The following is a 20,896-nucleotide window of genomic DNA, read 5'->3' on the forward strand; positions in this document are numbered from 1 at the left end:
GGTATTAAGAATATTTCTGTTTAATTTTCAGTTTTTTTTTTGCTTTGGCATACTCCAGGGTCGACTCATTATTTCTTCCTCGTCTCTACTGCTCTGTTTTGTTCAAAAACAACTGCGACACCTGCTGTCCGAGGCAAGTAGCGTGTGCGAAAATCTTCCAATCCTGTTTGCGCTGCCAGTGACCGTCGACCAATAGGAAGCCTCCGCCGTGTGGTGGACTGGCGGTACGTCCAATGGCCTGCCCGGTGTGTCCGTGCCGCGGTGGTGAGGTGGTGAACACACTGTATGGGACAGGAGGACAGCACAACACTACAAGGGGGGACGCAGGCGACCGCTTCTTACAAACCACAGGGACAAATCGGCATTCTGGAGAAATCTCTTGGGCTTTACTAACGACGCTCCTCTACTTGGAATTGACTTGACGAAATAACCGAACCAAGCATGGCCACATCGCATTTGAGGTAACCAGAGGATTTGGACACTGGGAGATACCCACTCACACAGAGGGAGAGGGCCATGCACAGACACTCAGCCGCTTTGTAATCACCGTCGTCGCTCTGTGTGTCAGTGTGTGTATGTATTTTGGTTTTATTCCAGCGTCTCCTCCTCTGAGCATGGACTGACCAAATACCTCTCTGGATGATTTGATGGGGCTGCTCAGAGTCATGATGCCGCCCAAGTTGCAGCTTCTGGCGCTGCTGGCGTTCGCAGTGGCCATGTTCTTCCTGGAGAACCAGATCCAGAAGCTGGAGGAGTCCCGGGGAAAGCTCGGTAAGTTGAAGGGGCTGCAGCCAGCCCGATCGCACCTCTGCCAGGCTTTAAGTATGGGGTCTCCCTCCTGGGTTCAATGCAGGTCTGTGCACCACCCATTGTTGTGCATTTTGGTCAATAAGAGGCAGCGCGTTGAGAAAGATGCACTTCAGCCGTCACCATAGGGCTCAGACAATTTTACACGGTCACGAAATGTTTATGAATCTGGAATCCGTCCCACTGAACTTTGCATGACCGTGTGAGACACATTTTGAACCAGTATTAGCCTAGTTGTAGATAGTTGCAGCCAGGTCGTGTGTGTACTTGTCATCCTTATCTGTGCAATGCAGTGTACGATTTTAGGTCATTGTCAGGTGTTGCCGTGACAGAGCTTGTGTGAGGGAGTTTTTGTATTATTTAGGGCTTCATTATTGATTCATGACAATTATTTTCTGGATTAAATGATTAATGGTTTTACCCATGCAATGTCAGAAAGCATTGGGCATCTTCCAGGAAGCTCTCCAAAGAGCTTGTTTTTGTTTTTTGTTTCAACCAACAGTACAAAACCCAAAGCTATTCAGTTTACAGTGATAATGCTATTAGAGAAAAGTAGCAAGCAAGTGTTTGAGAAGCTGGAACTGGAGCTCGTTGGGCATTTCTGCTTGAAAATAGCTTTGTTGATTAACTGATCAACTAACTTTACTAATTGATAAATAGACTTGGAGAATATGATAGGAAAAAAATAGACCTGACCATGCAATTTTAAATTAAGCAATAAGTGGGATGGTCAGTTAAGCATATTTTAGGGCTCTGACAGCTGTCTGACAGAAAACCTTTTTTTCTGTTTTATTTTTTGTTGTGTTATAGTGTTTATGTTTTGCATGCATGGAGACGCCGCCTTGATGCAAATCCTCTCCTGCACCTTACCACAGTACTTTTTCTCCGGGTGCTGCTTTCAAATCTCATTGCAATAGCTCACATCAGGGGTTCGTTCCCAATAAAGATCTGGGACATTGTGGGATTATCTCTCTATGGTGCCTCCGCTGTGGGGATTTTTTTTAAGGAACAGCAGAGCGGTGTGGACAAACTGAGGGTGAGCCGGCGTACCCCAGGGGTACACACACACACACACACACACACACACACACACACACACACACACACACACATATACACATCCTCTTGTGTATCCTCATTGTTTCTCTTCACGTGGGTTGGAGTATGGAACAGTAGAGAGGCAGCCAAAATACCCATTTTTGACACGTTACAGCAGTAAAACACAGGCGCAATTAATAACATTAACAACAGCTGCAGTGAATAGGGTTCATGGGGAGTAGTTCCAGGGTCCTTGTATTGTGCATGCCGGGACATTTCGTTACACATTGACACTAAATGGAACAGAGAAATCCTGAATGATACTAGTAACACCTGTGCTTTTCTTGCTCAGACAAGTCAAAATGTCTGCTGCGGGAAAAGTTATAGTTCGTTTTAACTGTTGCATAATAAAAACGTCCCTGCACACCCCCACAGGTGTCAAGTTATATGATGGAAATATGAGTTCACCAAACTCTTATGTATTCATAGAAAGGATGACAGTGTGACAGAGCTAACAGGGGAGTCATGGAGCTGTCAATCAAACAGACCCACACACTTAATAAGAAGAGGTCCGAATAGCAAAAATAATTGAATACACCTGTGTCTGTGTGTGCGTGAAGTTTGTGAACCATGACTTTGCAGGAACTGTAAAAGCTAGTCGAAACTTATTTGATGATTTTGGCTTCTCTAGGTTTCTGTCAGGAGACTAATCAGTGAATGGACTGGTCTTTTTAGCCCTCGAGATTTTTGCTTGATAAAAATAATAAGGATGAATCAATTATCTGGGGGTTGATGATTATTTTGATGTTGATTTGACAAATCGATATATTAAAGACGCTTCATTAGATAAATGTCAGGAGTGCTTGGGGGTATAGATGGCTGTATTGGCCTGCGACATGGTTTACTGCTGCTGTAAAGGGAAAATCCAAACTCCTGCACACACAGACTCTCCCGATGCTGAAACTCAACCTGAGAGGCCTTTCCCCCCCGACTTCCCACCACCAAGAGAATCTGTTGACTTGGCAAAAAGAACTCTGATGGATGGCTGGACCGCGCAGTCGTCTGTATACTGCAGATTTGAAGTATGTGCTGCATAGCCAAATAATTGTGACGGAGGCTTTCACGGGCACAATGCTGACAGACGGCCACAGAGCGGGTCACATTACCCAGGTACACCTGCTGCAGGTCCATCTGTGCCACAATTAAAACCAGTGTAACAACCATAACAAAGACAGGTGGTGTCCAAAATCACATCTCTGGGAATGACTCTCTGCTCTGTATGTCACCTTCCCTCGTATCGGGGTTTTCACACACTCACAATTAACTTCACGTGGGTGACCAGCACCCTCTCCTCACAGCGTAGGATACGGTGTTGTCTGACACACATTTGAATCATTTTCCCTATTAGACGGCTCCCAATTTTGTCCCAATGTTTCAGAGAAGTCTCCTATATTACAATCATGGCGATAGCAGCTGTGTGTCCTGCTGTGGGCTTAATCCATCATTCTGACAGTGTTTCTCCCCGGCTGCTCACCGACACTCCTGCCAGATGGGTCAAGAGTATGGATGGATAAATTAATGGATGGATGGACTGTTTGTACAGTGTATTGTCGTATTATGAAAAGCCTGGTTGAATAATTTGGGATCATGTGGACATGTGTCTTGTGAAATTTATTTCAATATGATTTTCTCTGTTTATCTTTTCTATGTGCAGTTTCATTTTTGCACTGATTGTCTCCTGAGGTGCACAGCTGATTAAGTCAAACTCAAGATGTAAGATTAAGCTCAGTAAAGATGATAAAACACAATAATTTTGAATTGATACCATTGCCACTCACTCGCAGAAGTTAAAAAAAGCTTTTATGATTCCCATATTTTTCTCAGTGAAAGCATGCTATTACACAGTTGAGTGCATCATTGTTTGCCTAACATCTCTCCTTGCTACCTTGCTTTTATAGATTCAAGCCAATGCTGGACTTATTTCCTCCGGGAGAATATTTATAAACCTCCAAGCTTTTGTGTAGCCTTTCTACCCTTTTTGATGCTTAAAAAATCTGTCAAGGGGCGCCTTTAGCTCAGTTGGTAGGGTGTTCCCCCCCCATGGGCCTCGGCCAGCAGCGGACCCGGGTTCGATTCCAGCCCACGGTCGTTCTCTGCATGTCACTCCCCTCTCTGCCCCATTTCAACTCTGTCTCTACAGGGCTACGGTGGCGTAGTGGATAGAGCGCGTACCATATTGGCTCAGGCCTCGTTGCAGTGGTCTCTGGTTCGAATCCGACCCATGTACCTTTACTGCATTTCATCCCCCCTCTCTCTCTGTCTCCCCATCTCAACTCTGTACTATCAAATAAAGCTTGAAAATGCCACAAAAAAAATCAGACGTCATAGCAATAGATGGTTGATTCTAAAGGGCGTCAATGGTACATTGAGAGCTTCCTAAATAGAAACATTGGTTATAAAACTGTCACCTTGTGACCTCTGTCCCCTGCAGGCTTTTTGGAGGGCTCTGTCACCTACCAGAACAGATATTCAGAGACAAACCCACACACCCCCCTTCAGACTTTTATCTGCTGGCTGTTACTCACCCTGATTAAAGGAATTCAATTTCCATCTGTTGCGTGTTGACGTTTAGTTCCAGACACTGGCGGCTTCTGTGACGAGCTTTAAGAGGGACTAGAGACTATGTTGAATGCAGAAGAAGCATGGCATAAGCTCATCCTCAGGCGGTTTGCAGAGCTGACGCAAGACTTTTTCGGGATTCATTTGTCGCCGCAGCCTGACTTGGGTTTTGAATTCGACATTTAATTGTCATGCCAGGCACTCGCAACACCCTCGAGCCCACCCTCAGGCTCCGCCGGTGAGGGACCTGGGATCTGGTCATGAATTTGCTCTTGGAAGGACATTGGTCAGGCATGGCTAGTCTGTCCTCATGCGCACGCTGAATGGACTTTAATTGGACCACTTGATACCCTCCAGCTTGCCCCGCTGCTGCTCAAACCCCTGCTGCTGCTCATCCTTCACCCTGATGTGATAAGACCTTGAGCTGCAGTTGGTTTTTGAAATTCCACTTTTATTGATTTTATGGAACTGAGCATCTGCCTGCTTCCTTTTCACACTCGTACAAATATCTCAACTGTTTGTCTGGTGGCAAACAAATCAACAGCTAACAGGGACTTCCTTTTTCAATCTTATTGTCGACACATCAGAGGCACCCAACTGGACTGACCCCCCTATCTATTCTACAACTCCCAGGTGCAAAACCTCTACCTCTTAAAGGTGGAGTAAGTGATTCTGTAGAACGCTTGTTTTCAAAACAAAGGGCCTATAGTCCCCTTTGTTTACATTCCAGTTTACAGAGCCTAAATTGTCTATTAACACCAGATTTTCTTTTGAAGCGCACAAACAGTACGGACAGGTAGCGGATCCTGAGGAGATATTCACTGATTTTGAGAAAGTGCTTTTGACAACAAGCATTCTCTAGAATGGCTTCACTCCACCTTTCAAATGGGTGACCAGTATTTCTTCCCCTATTTGTCGTCTTATCCTTTTAGTGTGTAAACCCTTCAGATTCCCTTTTGAACTCTATCTGACACCATACATCTCTTGTTTTTTGCTTCTCCCAAGGTTTATAAGAGGTGCATGAGTCATTTGCTTTCACTCTACACGTTGGCATCTGGTAACGTGTGTCGCCTGGACCTGCATGCCTGCTCAGTCACTCTCTGAAACATGCCATTGGAGCGGCTAATGGACGAGAGCCCACAGCGGAGATGGGGGGCTTGGGTGTAGGAGGGGAGGGATTTGGAGAGGAAGAGCGCTTATAGTCATGCCGGCCTTTTACTGTATTGTTTGAAGAAGGCTTTGATTAGAGCAGAGGATTTATGGCCCCTGGCGCGTACTTTGTCCAATGTGATCCTGCAAAGTGGCACGTGCAGCAGCAACCGGAGCCGGCCGCCGTGTTTGCTGGCGTAGCAGGGATGACAGACAGGCTAACCGGGGTGTTATGGACGGTTTCACAACCTGGATGTAATTGGAGGCCGTTCTAGAGGAACACCTTAGCTCCAATATCACCCATCACTCCCCCTCAGTTGGCCTCCACCTATTCCTGTGTCACTGTTTGACATAAATGGTGAATGGACTCTCTTCACTGATTTTCTCCAAACTCAAAGAGCTTTCCATTGTTTTTGCCTCATTCACACAAATTCATACATCGATGGCAGCAGCCATCACGCAGTGTGCAAGTTTACCATCGGGAGGTGGGGGAACAAACCACCATTCCTGTAATCCAGTGGCGTGTGGCGTCTATCAACTTGAACTTGTGGGGGGAAAATGGAGTGCTGACTGATGACATATTATTCAGTTGAAGAAAAGACGTGTCTCAGCAGCAGAGATGCTCCGATTGAACACTGATCCTTTATGTGCGAAGTCCATGTGTCTTTTCGTTTGGTCTCAGATTTAATCAGTTTTCCACTCTCCACACCGTATTTTAATGATGAGAAAAGCTGCTAAATCAAATTTAGGCTCACTGGGGCTCATAGTAGTCAAAGTCTGTGTGTTTTTGGACAGATGATAGCCTGTGGTTGTAAAGACGTGACAGCAGGTGTCAGTTTCCTCCTCCTCTGCAGAGTTGGCAGTGTTTCTTTTTCTCTCCGGTACCGTTCTGCTCCTCTTCTGACAGAGGGTGACTGGCTAATGAAACCTCTTTCATGATTATAACTATAACTGTACTCTCATTCAGCTCTTTCTTTATCAAAAGCTGTAAACAACTTATTTTATTTGCGTGCCGAGTTTCCTTTTTCGTGATATTCTAATCCTCTTGTGTTTCGCCAAACCTTGTTGGATGAGCGCCTGAAATAAGAATGCTGGCTTTGGGAAAGAAGGTGCAAGCAAAAGGAGGAGGATGAAGAGAGGACGGGGGGGGGGGGTGAAATGAAAAAGATGATTTAATTTTCATCGCGACACAGAAATATTCAAAGCCCCGGCTTGTTTAAATCATAAGCCCCTTTGAGCAGGGGAAAAGCAACTATGAAAGCACCCCTGCAACATTCTTACAACCAATTTCCTCAGCGTGTAGCGGGATAAGGGCGGAAGGTGGTCAAACTTCTTCTTCCTCAGGCCCTGGTTCAACCTTGTTCCTCTTGGCTTTACCTTGTTTTTCCTGTAACATGGGGAACAACTGTTTAAGGTTCTTCTGAAGACCTCACCTCTTTAAACCCTGTCCATGCCACCTTTGCTCTCTCTCTCTTCCTTTCGTTCTGTGTCTCTCTCTCTTTCTTTCTGCTGTCTCTCAGCATTTGTTTTTCCGTCTCCTCAGTGTGGCGAGTGGTGTTAGCAGCCTGAAATCCAAATGAAAGTTAATTAGGCAGAATACAAATAAGTACAGGGCAAGAAACAACTGTGTTTTGTGTGTATGTGTGTGTGTGCGCAGCGTATTAATGAAGTGTCTGGGTTACATTCAGCTCCCACACTCAGACTGTCCCCCTACTGAGTGAGGATCAGTAGATTTGTATATGTCTGCATCTCTTTCTCTCCTTCTATGGTTCATGTTTGTTCTCAAACACTTTGCATCGACTTTGGGCTCAGTCAGTAATGCTACACACAAGGTTGATTGATTTTAGTGTTTTGTTTCGTTCTGTTTTGTCTATTAGACTGGTGTCAGTATCTATCTTGTCCTGCCTCGGATCACGCACCACTCCCATACACTGGATTGCCCTGGACTGCCCTAGCGGTGATGTTGGAGCGGTAGTAACCAGTCGCCATATTGGTACGACAACAGTAACAACCTTAAGGGAACAACTTCCCATAGTCCTGGCCTCTTTAGCACCTGTGACCGAGTCTGTCGATAGTCTGACAGATGCTCTGAACTCAACCTTCTCTATCCTTCTGGATTCATTGGCACCTCTCTCCACAAAAACCAGACGAAAAACGAGGACTTCTCCCTGGTTTAACGATGACACTCGTGCCCTGAAAAAGGACTGCAGGAGACTGGAACAAAGATGGAGGAAATCGAAGCAGGAGTCCACTTATCGGCCTTGGAGAGAGAGTGTTTCAACGTACAAACGTGCTCTCAATATAGCAAAATCGGCCTACTACTCTTCTCTCATTCATAGGAATAAGAGTAATCCTAAATTTCTATTTGACACCGTTGCCAAATTTACAAAAAAAACGCAATCGTTAAATGGCTCAGTCCACACTGCGCAAAATTTCATAGACTATTTCAATAGTAAAATTACAAATATTAGAAACCAAATCACTTCAACTGGAACAATGAACTGCAATGTAGCTGCGTGTACTGGTAACATCGTCTTATTTAATACCTTCGAGCCTGTCATGTATGAAACACTTACCCAAATAGTCAGAAACTCGAAACCAACTACCTGCCTCCTTGATCCCCTAACTGCAAAACTGTTCAAGGAACTCTGGCAAACCCTGGGTCCTACAATACAGGATGTTGTCAACCTCTCACTCATGACTGGTACTGTTCCCACTACCTTCAAGGCTGCTGTGGTGAAACCCCTTCTTAAAAAACCAAACCTGGATCCAGATGAATTAAATAATTATCGTCCAGTGTCAAATTTGCCTTTTGTATCCAAAATACTAGAACGAGTAGTGGCGCAGCAGCTCTCTGATCACCTGACTAGTAATCACCTATTAGAACCATTTCAATCTGCCTTCAGGGCACGTCACTCTACCGAAACCGCACTCACCAAAGTAGTAAACAACAGTCTGTTGATGACGGCCTCAGTTCTGCTACTGTTGGACCTCAGTGCAGCGTTCGACACAATCGACCACGTCATACTCCTGGATCGTCTGAAAAACCTGTTTGGCGTTACAGGAATAGCCCATGCCTGGTTGAAATCATACCTATCCGGCAGAACTCAGTGTGTCTCTTACAACAACATAACATCCATTTTCACCGAAGTGAAATATGGAGTACCTCAAGGTTCTGTTCTCGGACCACTGCTGTTCTCTTTGTACATATCACCCATAGGTCAAATTATTCGTAGCTTCGGGGTCAACTTTCATTGCTACCCGGACGATACTCAGCTCTATGTCCCGGTCAAAGTCAATGATGGTACCCAAATCATAAATTTAGAGGCTTGCTTATCTGCTGTTAAAAGCTGGATGTCGCAAAACTTTCTTCTCCTGAATTCAGAAAAAACTGAATTACTATTAATCGGCCCTGCGCACATTAGAAATCATCTTGAGCAATTTATTATTAATTCCGACAACTGCGTTATCTCGCAAAGCTTAACAGTAAGAATCCTTGGTGTTAAATTCGATTCCAACCTGTCCTGTGATCAACACATCAAAGAAATGACTAAAATTGCGTTTTTCCACCTACGAAAAACGTATCCAAAATACGATCCAGTCTGTCCATGGCTGATGCAGAATATTGACTAGAACTAGAAAATTTGATCACATCACCCCCATTTTAGCCTCGCTGCACTGGCTCCCCATCCATGTCAGATCAGACTTTAAGGTGCTGCTTTTAACAAGGCATTATATGGGCTTGCACCGACATATCTGTCAGACCTGGTCACACTGTATGCACCGTCACGGGCATTACGGTCTATTAATAAAGAGCTCCTGTCTGTCCCCAGAGTCAATAAGACTGCCGGCAGAAGGGTCTTCTCCCATCGAGCTCCTTCATTGTGGAACACACTCCCGATACAGATCAGACAATCTGAGTCTATTGAGGTGTTCAAATCGAGACTGAAGACTTATCTCTTTGAGTTAACTTTTAATTAGAAACCCGTTTGGTTAATGGGGTGGGGCCGGGGTCGGGGCATGTGGGTGGCGGTGTGCCTGCCGCTGTCCCTCGTGTGCTCGGGGCTGGGGATGGCCGGGGGCGTGGCGTCGTCGGGCGGTGGTCGCAGGCGTCTGCTGCGGCGGCGTGCTATTGCTCTCTGGACCGTCAGGTGGGGGGGGCATCGGGTGCTGCTTGTGTCATTGGTGCACTGATGGGTGGTGGGTGGTGTTTTTGACTGTTTTTAATCGTTTAGACATGGGTTGCTTTGATCGTTTTTAACTGCTTTTAACTTTTTTAAATATTTTTATTCACCTTTCCCTGCCTGGCAGTCCGCTCTGAGGCGTTGCTGTGAGCGTCTGTGTTTTGCTGCCTGGCTTCGGTGCTACTGTGGCTGGCCCTGGGTCTGGGCATGGGCATGCCGGTGGCTGCGGCGGATGCATTACGCCCTTTTGCCTGTTGCCCCCGGCTTTGCTTCATTGGCCGGGCACATCCGGACCAGCGGGTCGGTCGGGCCGCTGTGTTTCGCTTAATGTTCTTTTGTTTACTCATTGGTTTTGTCTCTGGTTGAGGCGAGACGGCGAGGATCTGGTCCCCCCTCAGCATCGGAAGTCCTCATGCATCCACACTATTTTTATTTATATATTATGTTATACTGTTTGACTGTGTCCTATTGTATGCAATGTGAAGCCCACTGAGGCAAATGCAAATTTGTGATTCTGGGCTATACAAATAAAATTGATTTGATTTGATTTGATTAGTATTGCTGACGTTTCTGACCTCATTAAACTGATTGGATATCGGCCAGACGTGAATTATCAAAGACAAAATGCTGTGTCTTTGTAGCTGTTGTGAAAAAAAATGTAAATGTAGTTTTCTAATCTTTCTAGAACAACATCATTTGAATCTGCTCCAGATTCAAAAATATTATTATTAAGGTTGCAACTAACAATTATTTTCATCACTGATTAGTCTGCCAATTACTTTACAGATAAATCGATCAATCGTTTGGACCATTAAAACGTCAGAAGATTCTGAAAATGCTTACCACATTTCCAAGAGCCCATGGTGACGTCTTCTCATTGCTTGTATCAAATTCACATTGATTTGAGTGATATACTGTTTGTGCATACATTTATATTAAACTAGCAAATGACTCATAAATCAAGAAGTCTTGGAGTATTGCATAAATATAAATTAACAAAAAGCTCCACCATTCATGGGTAGGTCGGCCTCCATGTGTCCTTTTTGTCAAAACCTGCCGCCTATATTACCCACAATGCACTACGACCAGCTGTGTTATGTTTGTTGTGGCTAATGTACTGGTCTAGAGCTGCTAGTGTCGAGTGGAGAGCAGGTTACAGATGTCAGGTAGCTCGCCTATTTCTGACTCTACGCCTCCAGTTAATTTTTTTTTTCAAACGCTTTAGTCGCCAACAAAAGATGACCCAAGTGACATCTTTAAACGTAATTCATGCAACTTTTTTTCAAGTGTTCAGTCGTACTCCCCAACACCTGCAAACGGTCTAGTTCAAAATATTGCAACATCACAAGATCAGTGATCTGCTGGACGTCCAGCTAAATGAGGGAAAAAGTAGTGTTGGGTAAAATGTAAAACTAAGTTAACTGTTAAACCAAACTAGGCTTCACACACAGACATCCTTTTTAAGAAATAAGAAGAAAACCTTCTTAATCCGGCACAACCCTACCACCACCCTCCTTTTTAGAGGAAAAGGAGAAAAACCTGTGGAACCTGGCACCCCCCTTTAATATTGCTGGCTCCATGGTGTAGAGAAATACATCTTATAAAACATAGAGGTATTTTGCAGCCTTATGTGACCCGTTATTTTAAATTGATGAGAAGAAAAAAAGAGCATTGGTAGCAAATATGTACTCAATATAACCCAAAATCCTCGAGAGATAAGTGGGACCTGTTCATCCTATCACAAGGATCCTCTGGTGGCGAACACAGTACAACAGGCCTGCATAGTGTGCTGACTGAGTATAATGAGACGCGAGAGGAGAAGCAGAGAACTTTAAAAGATGAAAGCCGCACATATTAGCTAGGGCTGGCCCGAATTATTCGAAGACTCGTTCGAAAAATTAGTATTCGGAGCTTAAATTAGTATTCGGAGCTTCGTTTTTTGGGGGTTTTTTTTTTAAAAAAATTTTGCAAGAAGCTAGTACTGCAATATAATGTCATCAAATAATTTTATATTTGGATATAAAAGTTAGTAATATTGTAGTAGTAGTAGTAGTATTGCTCATTTAGGAGGATATTACATCACTAAGTGTCCTATCGCATCCATTACTTCACCTCCGAGCGCGTAAATCTTCAACAAAATATGCAGATACTGTCAAAATCGGTTCCAGGGAGTATATAGGGATTATTAATGTTTTTTTTTATTTTTTTTTTATGTTGTTTTTGATGGTGTGTTTTTCTGGAACAAATATTCGAATATTCGCTCGGAAAAACCAACAAATATTCGAAGCCTGAAAAATGGCATTCGGGCCAGCCCTAATATTAGCCTGCAGAGATGAAGTGATTATGCGTTGAGCTGGTGACATCGCAGAGATGTTCTGTTTAACTCTGTTCTCTCACTCTGTAGCATGTTTGTGTGTGGGACACAGTGTCTGCGGTGTTACCTATCCCTGCACCTCCTCATTAAACCTATGAATAGCTGTCGTCTGCTCTGTCTAATAGAGTGTGGAGTTTTCCCCCGACTCCTATATATGCATTATTAATTACCCGTTTCAAGACAGAGAGGCTAAAGGGAACATCGGATATCTGGGCTGTAGCTTATCGCTACCAAATCTGTGCTGTTATGCAAACATTGTTTGTTGTTATATCAGCATATATTCTCTGAACAAAGCTGAAAGTTGTATTTCAGTGCCAACCTCTTCACATTCAGCAACTGTCATTTTTGGCATCGCAAGTTCCTCCCGCTTTTACTCTCTCTCAGATTTTACTGCAGTGTTTGTGAGGCGGTCGTGGTTTCTAGTCCTCTAACAAATGCGTTTTATAGCCCTTCTCTTGAAGAGAATTACCCAGATATTTTCTCCTTCCTTTGAAAGCCCAAAGCAATGCATCTGAAAATATTGGCTAATTCCCAATGCTTAGTCATTGACAATCTGTGCCAAGAAGAGATCTGTTCCAATCAATTGCTTCTACCTCCCAGACCCCCTCACCCCCCCCCCCCCCCCCGCCCTTTCCACAACCTGTCAAGGGAACGATGAGATCTGACATGTGGGTAAATTGCCCCATAATCTCACCTGACTGGCAGTTTTATGACGAAGCAGACAGCATGTGGCCCCCTTTACCTTGCCTGTTTTTTGCCCAGATGTTATTGGCTCACCTGTTAGACAGCACTGAGGGGCTTTGATTGATCAAAAGACATATGGGGGTTGAGAGTGGCAGTTTGAACCATGGTGATTATCATTTCTATCTATCTATCTATCTATCTATCTATCTGATTGTTATCATTAGTGTTGGGGACATGGCTTGCATGTAGACAAGAAATTGAAAATGTGGCTGGAGCTTATTTAGTGTACCCTTGCGGTAAGTTGACCAGATCGTTGTCATCTGTAGTTCATGAACCCCACAGAGCAAAAAGCACCCCCCATCTTGAACAGAGGCTTCATATTTTCCTTCTCCCCAAACAAAAGTCCCTTCTGAAGTTTCTGGTGTTCTTCCAGCTCAATGACACTCAATTGAGTAATTTTGGTCCCAAGACCCAAACCCACTTAACCACTTTAAACCGTCTGTACAGTGTTGCCTGTCAGCGCTGACAAGGCCGAGTTTTGTCTCTCCTCCATGTGTGAGGAATGCTTTGTCGGCACGCTCTAACAAAAAGAGGCTTGTCTTCAACACGCCACCTCATTGTTGAGAAAAATAGCAATTTCCGGGCATCTCAGGAAACATGACCTTTTTTTAAGTTCTTGTGTGCCTAATTTAATCTCTCTGGAGGGTGGTGTCAGTGCCTCGCTCAAGAATCTGGCATTGTGGCTCGTGACCTAAACAGCACGCTGGCCCCAGTGCCTCCCTCCCCTCTGTATTTTCCTCACCTTTTCCTGCTCCCTTCTGCGCCTTCTAGTAAAAGCAGAACGACCGTGAAAGTCATAACAATGAAAAAGTCTTGGGCTTGTATTTATGAAGCCTTGCGAAGCAGCAGTGCCAAATCCGGGACAGGAAATATCACGTCCCCGTGGAGCTTCTTATTTACGAGAATCGGCAATGTAGCCAGACATTTTTATCTTTTTTCATGACTTCACCTCGCTGGGTGCATCTGTTGACTTGAATTTTAATAGTGGAGCCCTTCTCTTGCTCATAATGCGGTCTGGCTTTGATATATTGTTAAGCACCATTTCTAGCATTCCCAACTAGATTTTCTAGCTTTTATGATGAATCGAGAGGACCAAACGGATTGCCGCTCCCCAGACCTTCCCATAGACAAGACACTATTGTATTATTTTTGCTGCTTGTCATTTGGTGTCATGCTTTTAGTACCTCACACGGCTGGATTACCAACCTATCGAAGAGAACTGCCCCAGTGCCTCAGACCCACTGGAACCCCGAATGTATTAGATTCACTGAACTGATTGTACAGTGTTGTCTCTGGTTCTCACATCTTTATAATGAAGCTATCATATGACACAATACATATACAATACACAGAGGACCAGAGGTGGGGAGGAGGTCAGTAGAAGCCCATCAACAAACCTTTATGATGGGCCCCCTTACAGGTTATTCCATCCCTGTCCTGGCTGTTATAAACCCAGATCAGATTGTCTGACAACATTTTTTGTCTGACTCTAACACAGCCCTTGTACTAGTCTCCCTTGCCTCATCTTCTCTCCCATAAACCCCCCCTTCCCTCTCCCCCAGCTGTACTGTGGAGGACTGAATGAGACCCTTCATTGAGCGTCAATGTCACACTTGTGTGTCAAAGTCAGTGGGGAAATATGCCTCAGCTTCAGCAAAAAGCACTAAAACAATCACACTTTAACTCCAATGTATATCCGTCTTCTCTTTCTTTGTGAATACTTCGCGGAGCATAACATATTAGTGTTTAGTTTGAAGGAAGTTCAGTGTGCTTGGGTTCAGTCTGTCTTTCTTCCGACTGTCAAACTAGGCTTGTTTGAAAGCCCTGAAGGAGTTTGAATGTACCACCTAGCACCTTCACAATCATTTTAAAAGCTGTCTCATTGATCTGTCTCGATTTTTTGTATTATGGACCGTTTTCTCTCTGTGTCTGGAATAAAATTAAATCATATCATCATGTCTACCTTTTTTTTTTTTTGTTTAAAGTTATCTGCAGCTGCAGGACAGACTCCCCTCACACCATCACATATCTCATATTCCTCATATTCCATAAGTTAAATTACAGAGACATTGAAGGTTCTGCTGGTAGCCTCCTAGTCAACCTGACTTTCCTACTAATAGTCCACTTTCTGCTAAACAGATCCAAAGACTGAATTAGAATAATTAGGAATTTGGGAGTGCACCGTTTAGTGTTGTTGCAATGTTGGGGAGTGCTGCAGTGGTGACACAACCCCATCCCCCCCCTCCCCGCCCCCCTCATCCGGACAGCAAAACAGCAGTGTCTCCAAGTCTTCATAGAAAAAAGTAGGAGAAACGGCACAAGAAGCAGCAGCAGTAGACGACTAACTCGATTTTTATACAGCAGCAACCTAGATCTCTTTCCTGTCATCCTCCATTGATTTTGCAATCCACCGGCATCCAAGCAAAACCATACAAGCCGTACACTCAGTCTGCTGCTGATAGCCAATCTCTATTACCCTCCTAGCCCCAAGGCTTTGGTTGGAGGGGCTAGCTCTCTCAGGGGAAAGCCGAAAGAGGGAGAGGGCTCCGACTGGCGGATCAGAGTGATGATGGATTTATGAGCCATTCGGAGGAAGGATCATCTTTACTCCCTCACTTTTATTATCCCATCAGATCTGACGTGATAGCAATAATACAAGACGACCTGTCACATTTTGCAGATCTGGCGGGCGACCCTGAATGATGATTTCAAATGCTCGCCTGTAATCAGCCGCAAAATTGCTTCAGTAAATATGTTGAACTACAGGGGCTCTGTCTTCCTCTTGTCGCTCACTTTGAATGAAACTCAGAGTAATAGGCTTGTAGTTGTCACTACGTTTAAGACCCGTGTTGGCTTCACGGTTCATAATTAGCTTTTAATGCACGGAGACGGCTTGAGGGAGAGGAAACCGCAGAAATGTGGAATGAAAGGAGGCCCGCTGTGTGGCCATAGTAATTCAGGCTTTTGTTCTCTAATTAAATGACCTCAGAAGGGAGCGCTAAGCTTAAGTTTGTGTGTGTGTGGCGCCCTCTGATATGGAGGTTTGTGCCAAGTGTATTCAGTCTCGCAATGAATAGGGCGTCTACTACAAAGCCCAAGAAGCCCCTCTCCGTGCCCGCTTCGCCTCCTTGTTTGTTGTTGGAAATTTGCCACAAAAAACCCATGCCTTTTAGACAAGTGGTTTCAGGGCCCCTGTTTCATAGTTCAGGACATTGTAGTTAAGGGACACAGTAGCTCCTCTGGTCTTTTCTCACTCTCTCCCACCTCCTATGGAAAAAAAACTGAGAGAGTGGCAGCCTTCCTCTCAAAGCTTGAGCTACACAAACGCTTTCAGATGTGTGTTGAAGGCCATAGCGAATCAAAAATAATGCTTACATGATGATGTTCCCCTGTTTGGCCCTAAGGATGTCAGCTGTTCAAAGTATGGACAAGATGAAAATGTTCCATACTGATCTTTGTCTGGGTCTTTGTATGGCCTTAATTGTGTGGTGCCGCTCAGTGTTAAAACAATTTATTTAAAATGCTCAACAGCAGAAACAAAGTCCCCATTAGGTCTAGATAATCCCCAGAGCTTGCTGTCAACAGTTTTCACTGTGAGTACTTCTTCAATGGAAAGTTGTTCCTGTCAAAACTGTTGACAGCGAGGTCTGTAGATTATCCAAAGTAACAGGGACACTGTCTGAAAAAAACACATTGTTTTTTGCTGCTGTTTTTTATCTGGCTCTTCAACTGCATAATGCTTCACTATATTCCCCAAATGTCAGCTGTGTAGTGCTAGGTAGATGGTGTGCAGTGTGTGGTAACCCGAGGGCAATAATGCACGCACACTTGTACTCAGTTTTGGGTCTTTACTGAAACCAATGCTCACAGCATAGTAGCCAAACGTACAGAGACATGCAGGTGGAGCAAACACAATAACCCAACGGCGGGGTACACAGGAGTCGGTCCAAAGGTTCCGGGGTGCAACACTAACTCAGTATATAACACTTCTCCCCCTTTAAGTAAACACTTATAATACGGTTACCCAAACAAACTGAAATTGCATGTATGTCCCCTTATAAAGTACAGAAATTATATTGCACTAAAACTAACTTAAATTCACATTCCAACTTTAGAATTCTAACAACAGGCAATCAACAACATCCGGTAATGCACAACATTTTTTTTGTTAGTTTAAAAGTTCAGTCTCTCTGGAGGCTTGTGTTGCCTCTCTGACCTTCTTGGTGCAACAGGAGAGTCCACAGACTGGGTAACAGACTGTGCTGCACTGGGAGGAATTGGGGCAGGGGCAGGTGAGGCAGTTTGCTCAGACAGTCCATCAGGGGGCAGCAACAGTCCATCAATGCACACAGGTGCAACACCGTCCATAGAGCTACTCACACCGTCCTTGTGCGAAACACTCTGAGACCCCTTCTCCTCTGCATCAGTGCGGACACGCACGTGATCTTGGTGCCTGCGAACCTGCCTGCCGTCCAACAAGTCAACCACAAAAGAAACTGGACCAGACTGGCGGTGAATAACTCCTGGCAGCCACTTTGAGCCGCTGGCAAAGTTCTTGACATACACACAGTCCCCCTGCTGTAACAGCCGCTCCTTTGCATGTTGGTCCCGTCTCACTTTTTGGTTCTCCTGTGATCGGGCAACTTTTGCTCCTACATCCGGGCGAAGGAGGTCCAGATGAGATTTGGGCTTTCTCCCTAGCAACATCTCTGCTGGAGGCAAACCAGTGGTTGTGTGTGGAGTAATCCGATACTGGAATAAGAAACGTGCCAGCTTAGTCTCCAGCGTGTGCCCTGTCATTTTCCGCAGTCCATCTTTCAGTGTCTCAACAGCACGTTCTGCTAAACCGTTGGAAGCAGGATGGTATGGTGCAGTCAGGATATGTCGGATTCCATTTTTCTCCACAAACTCTTTGAAAACTTCACTTGTGAAAGTGGGCCCGTTGTCACTGACAACCGTATCTGGTAGCCCGTGGGTGGCAAAGATGCTTCTGAGTGTGTCAGTGGTAACTGGGGCTGTGATATTTGACATGATGTGTGCTTCCATCCACTTTGAATGAGCGTCCATCAGCACCAGGAACATGTGGCCCATAAACGGACCAGCGAAATCCAGGTGGAGCCTGGACCACGGACGTGCCGGCCACTCCCATGGGTGGAGAGGCGCAGGTGCGGGCATCTTCTGGTTACTTTGACACTGTGAACATGCTTTTACCTTTTCTTCCAAAGCACCGTCCATCCCAGGCCACCACACAAACGACCTGGCGAGGCTCTTCATCCTCGACACCCCGGGGTGAGCTTCATGCAGCACTTCCATTATCTGAGCCCGTCCCGCAGGTGGAATAATCACCCTGGAGCCCCAGAGGATACAGCCATCCAGCACACTTAGCTCCAGCTGACGCTTGACATAGGGCTTGAGCTCCTCCTGCTCAACTGATACTGGCCAGCCCTGCAATAGCCATCTCTTTACTTGTGACAGCACCGGGTCTCTTTCAGTCCACTGTTTGATTTGCTTTGCTGTCACCGGAGAGTCAGACAGTCTGTCTAACAAAAACACAGTCTCTGGAAGTAGGTCAGTTTGGCTTGGTGACTCTGGGAGGGGAAGACGGCTGAATGCGTCTGCATTTGCATTTTCACTTCCTGCTTTATACACAATGTGATACTGATACGCTGACAAAGTTAATGCCCAGCGCTGCACTCTTGCTGACGCCATGGGTGAAATACCCTTAGTCTCACTAAACAGGCCCAGCAAGGGCTTATGGTCGGTAAAAATGGTAAATGGGCGACCATACAGGTACTGGTGGAACCGTTTCACAGCAAAAACTACAGCTAGCCCCTCTTTCTCTAGCTGAGAGTAACCCTTTTCTGCTGATGTGAGAGTGCGAGACACGTACCCAATAGGTTTTTCATCTCCGTCCTCCATACAGTGCGATAGGACCGCCCCCACGCCGTAGGGCGATGCATCACAGGATAAGACAACGTCTTTGTCCGGGTCAAAGTGCACGAGTAGTGTTGCTGAGTGCAACAGTTCTTTTACCTGCTGGAAAGCTGTCTGTTGAGCTTGCTGCCAATTCCAGGAACAGTCTTTGTGCAGCAGCTGATAGAGGGGGGCGAGCACAGTGGAGAGCTCAGGCAAGAACTTCCCGTAATAGTTCACTAAGCCCAAGAATGACCTGAGCTCAGCCACATTCTTTGGAGAAGGAGCTTCCTTTATCGCCCTCACCTTCTCTGTCATGGGGGAAAGACCCTGAGCGGAAATCCTGTGACCCAGGTAGGTGACACTTGAAGCCTGAAAAACACATTTACTGCGTTTTAAACGCAGCCCGGCCTCCTTCATTCTCTTTAGCACCTGGTCGAGGTTCTGCAGATGCTCCTCTTCTGTTTTACCTGACACCAAAATGTCGTCTAGGTAGACAGCGACATGGGGAATGTTCTGCAGGAGGTTGTCCATGGTGCGTTGAAAAATGGCTGGGCTGGACGCGACGCCGAAAACCAGGCGGTTGTACTTAAACAGTCCCTTGTGGGTGTTGATGGTCACATACTGTTTAGAGTCCTCATCCAGCAACAGCTGTTGGTACGCGTGACTCATGTCCAGTTTTGTAAACGTTTGTCCTCCTGCCAGTGTGGCGAACAAATCCTCAACTCGTGGCAAGGGATATGTGTCAAGTTGTGAGGCTTGGTTAATTGTCATTTTGTAATCACCACATACCCGCACCGCACCATCCTCTTTCAGCACAGGCACAATCGGGGCTGCCCAGTCAGAGAACTCCACAGGTTCAATAACACCTGACCGCTGCAGCCTGTCCAACTCTGCTTCCACCTTAGCCTTCATGGCGTATGGCACCGTGCGTGGTTTACAAAAACGTGGTTTTGCGTTGGGGTCCACGGTTAACTTCACTGTTGTGCCGCGGAGGGTGCCAAGCTCATCCTTAAAAACGTCTGCATACTTTGATAGGATGTCTCCAACCACTCTCATGTGCATGATTTCCCCCCAATTGAGGCGGATTTTCTTTAGGAGGTCCCTTCCAATCAGACTAGGTCCCTCCCCGTCTACCACTAACAGCTTCACTTTAGCTGACTGGCCTTCATACATCACATCTACTTCTATAGCTCCCAGTAGAGGAATGCACTCACCGGTGTATTGTCTCAGTCTGATGTTAGTCTTCCTTAAAGCAGGCGCTTTTCCAGAGCACCACAACCTGGAGTAGGTGGTTTGACTTATCACCGAAACTGAGGCACCCGTGTCCACCTCCATCGTCAGCTGTTTTCCGTTTATTTGCAGCGTTGCGCAGATCGGGTCTGCCCGGGGTTCACTCAGGTCCATATTAAACATGTTAAATGAACACTGCTCCTCCGGCTCTTCACTTTGCACATGATGCGTTTCCATTTGGGGTTTTGACTCTTCCCACTCCTTTTTCCATGGCTTTTTAGCACCTCTGCACTTCTTGGCTATGTGCCCTTTTTTCTGGCAGTTATGGCAAGCGGCATCTTTAAAACCACAGTCATTAGCAAGATGCGCTCCCCCACAGCGGTAACACTCAACTGACTTCATCGGCTTGCCTCTCCCTTCATTAAACAGACGGTTAACGGCGCCCTGTGGCACACTGGCGTTAGCTGCTTGAATGTCTTTAGAGTTGATAGCTGCCGTTTCCATTGCATGAGCAATCTCCAGCGCTTTCTTGAAAGTTAGCGTGACTTCACCTAGCAATCGGCGCTGAATGCTGTCATTGTTGATACCACAGACTAACCTGTCCCGTAGCATGTCGTCAAGCACCGGTCCAAACTCACAATATTCCGACAGTTGTCTCAGCTCCGCCACGAATGCAGCAACTGAAACTCCAGCTTTGCGTGAATGTGTGTGGAACTTGAAGCGCTGAACAATCACTGACGGCCTGGGGTTGTGATGCTCTTGCACCAGCTTCACCAAGTCTTTGAATGACAATTCGCCTGGCTTCCGTGGCGTTGCTAAATTTCGTATCAACTTG

At 45.6% G+C, this 20,896-nt stretch overlaps 1 protein-coding gene across 2 annotated transcripts in view; it reads left to right on the forward strand.

The window, feature by feature from the left end:
• The first annotated feature begins 300 nt into the window (after window positions 1–300).
• Window positions 301–20,896, forward strand: part of hs2st1a (heparan sulfate 2-O-sulfotransferase 1a) — a 38,685-nt gene continuing 18,089 nt past the window's right edge. The window contains exons 1-2 of one of the 2 annotated variants that reach the window (XM_080034360.1): window positions 301–461; window positions 569–771. In XM_080034360.1, coding sequence (XP_079890486.1) covers window positions 648–771 — 124 coding nt within the window. In that variant the 5' untranslated portion in view covers window positions 301–461; window positions 569–647. Of the gene's footprint in view, window positions 772–20,896 lie in introns of both variants that reach the window. The other variant, XM_080034359.1, reaches the window with a different exon arrangement.

The sequence above is a fragment of the Ammodytes marinus genome (assembly GCF_949987685.1).
Source record: "Ammodytes marinus genome assembly, chromosome: 9".
NCBI lineage: Eukaryota > Metazoa > Chordata > Actinopteri > Uranoscopiformes > Ammodytidae > Ammodytes > Ammodytes marinus.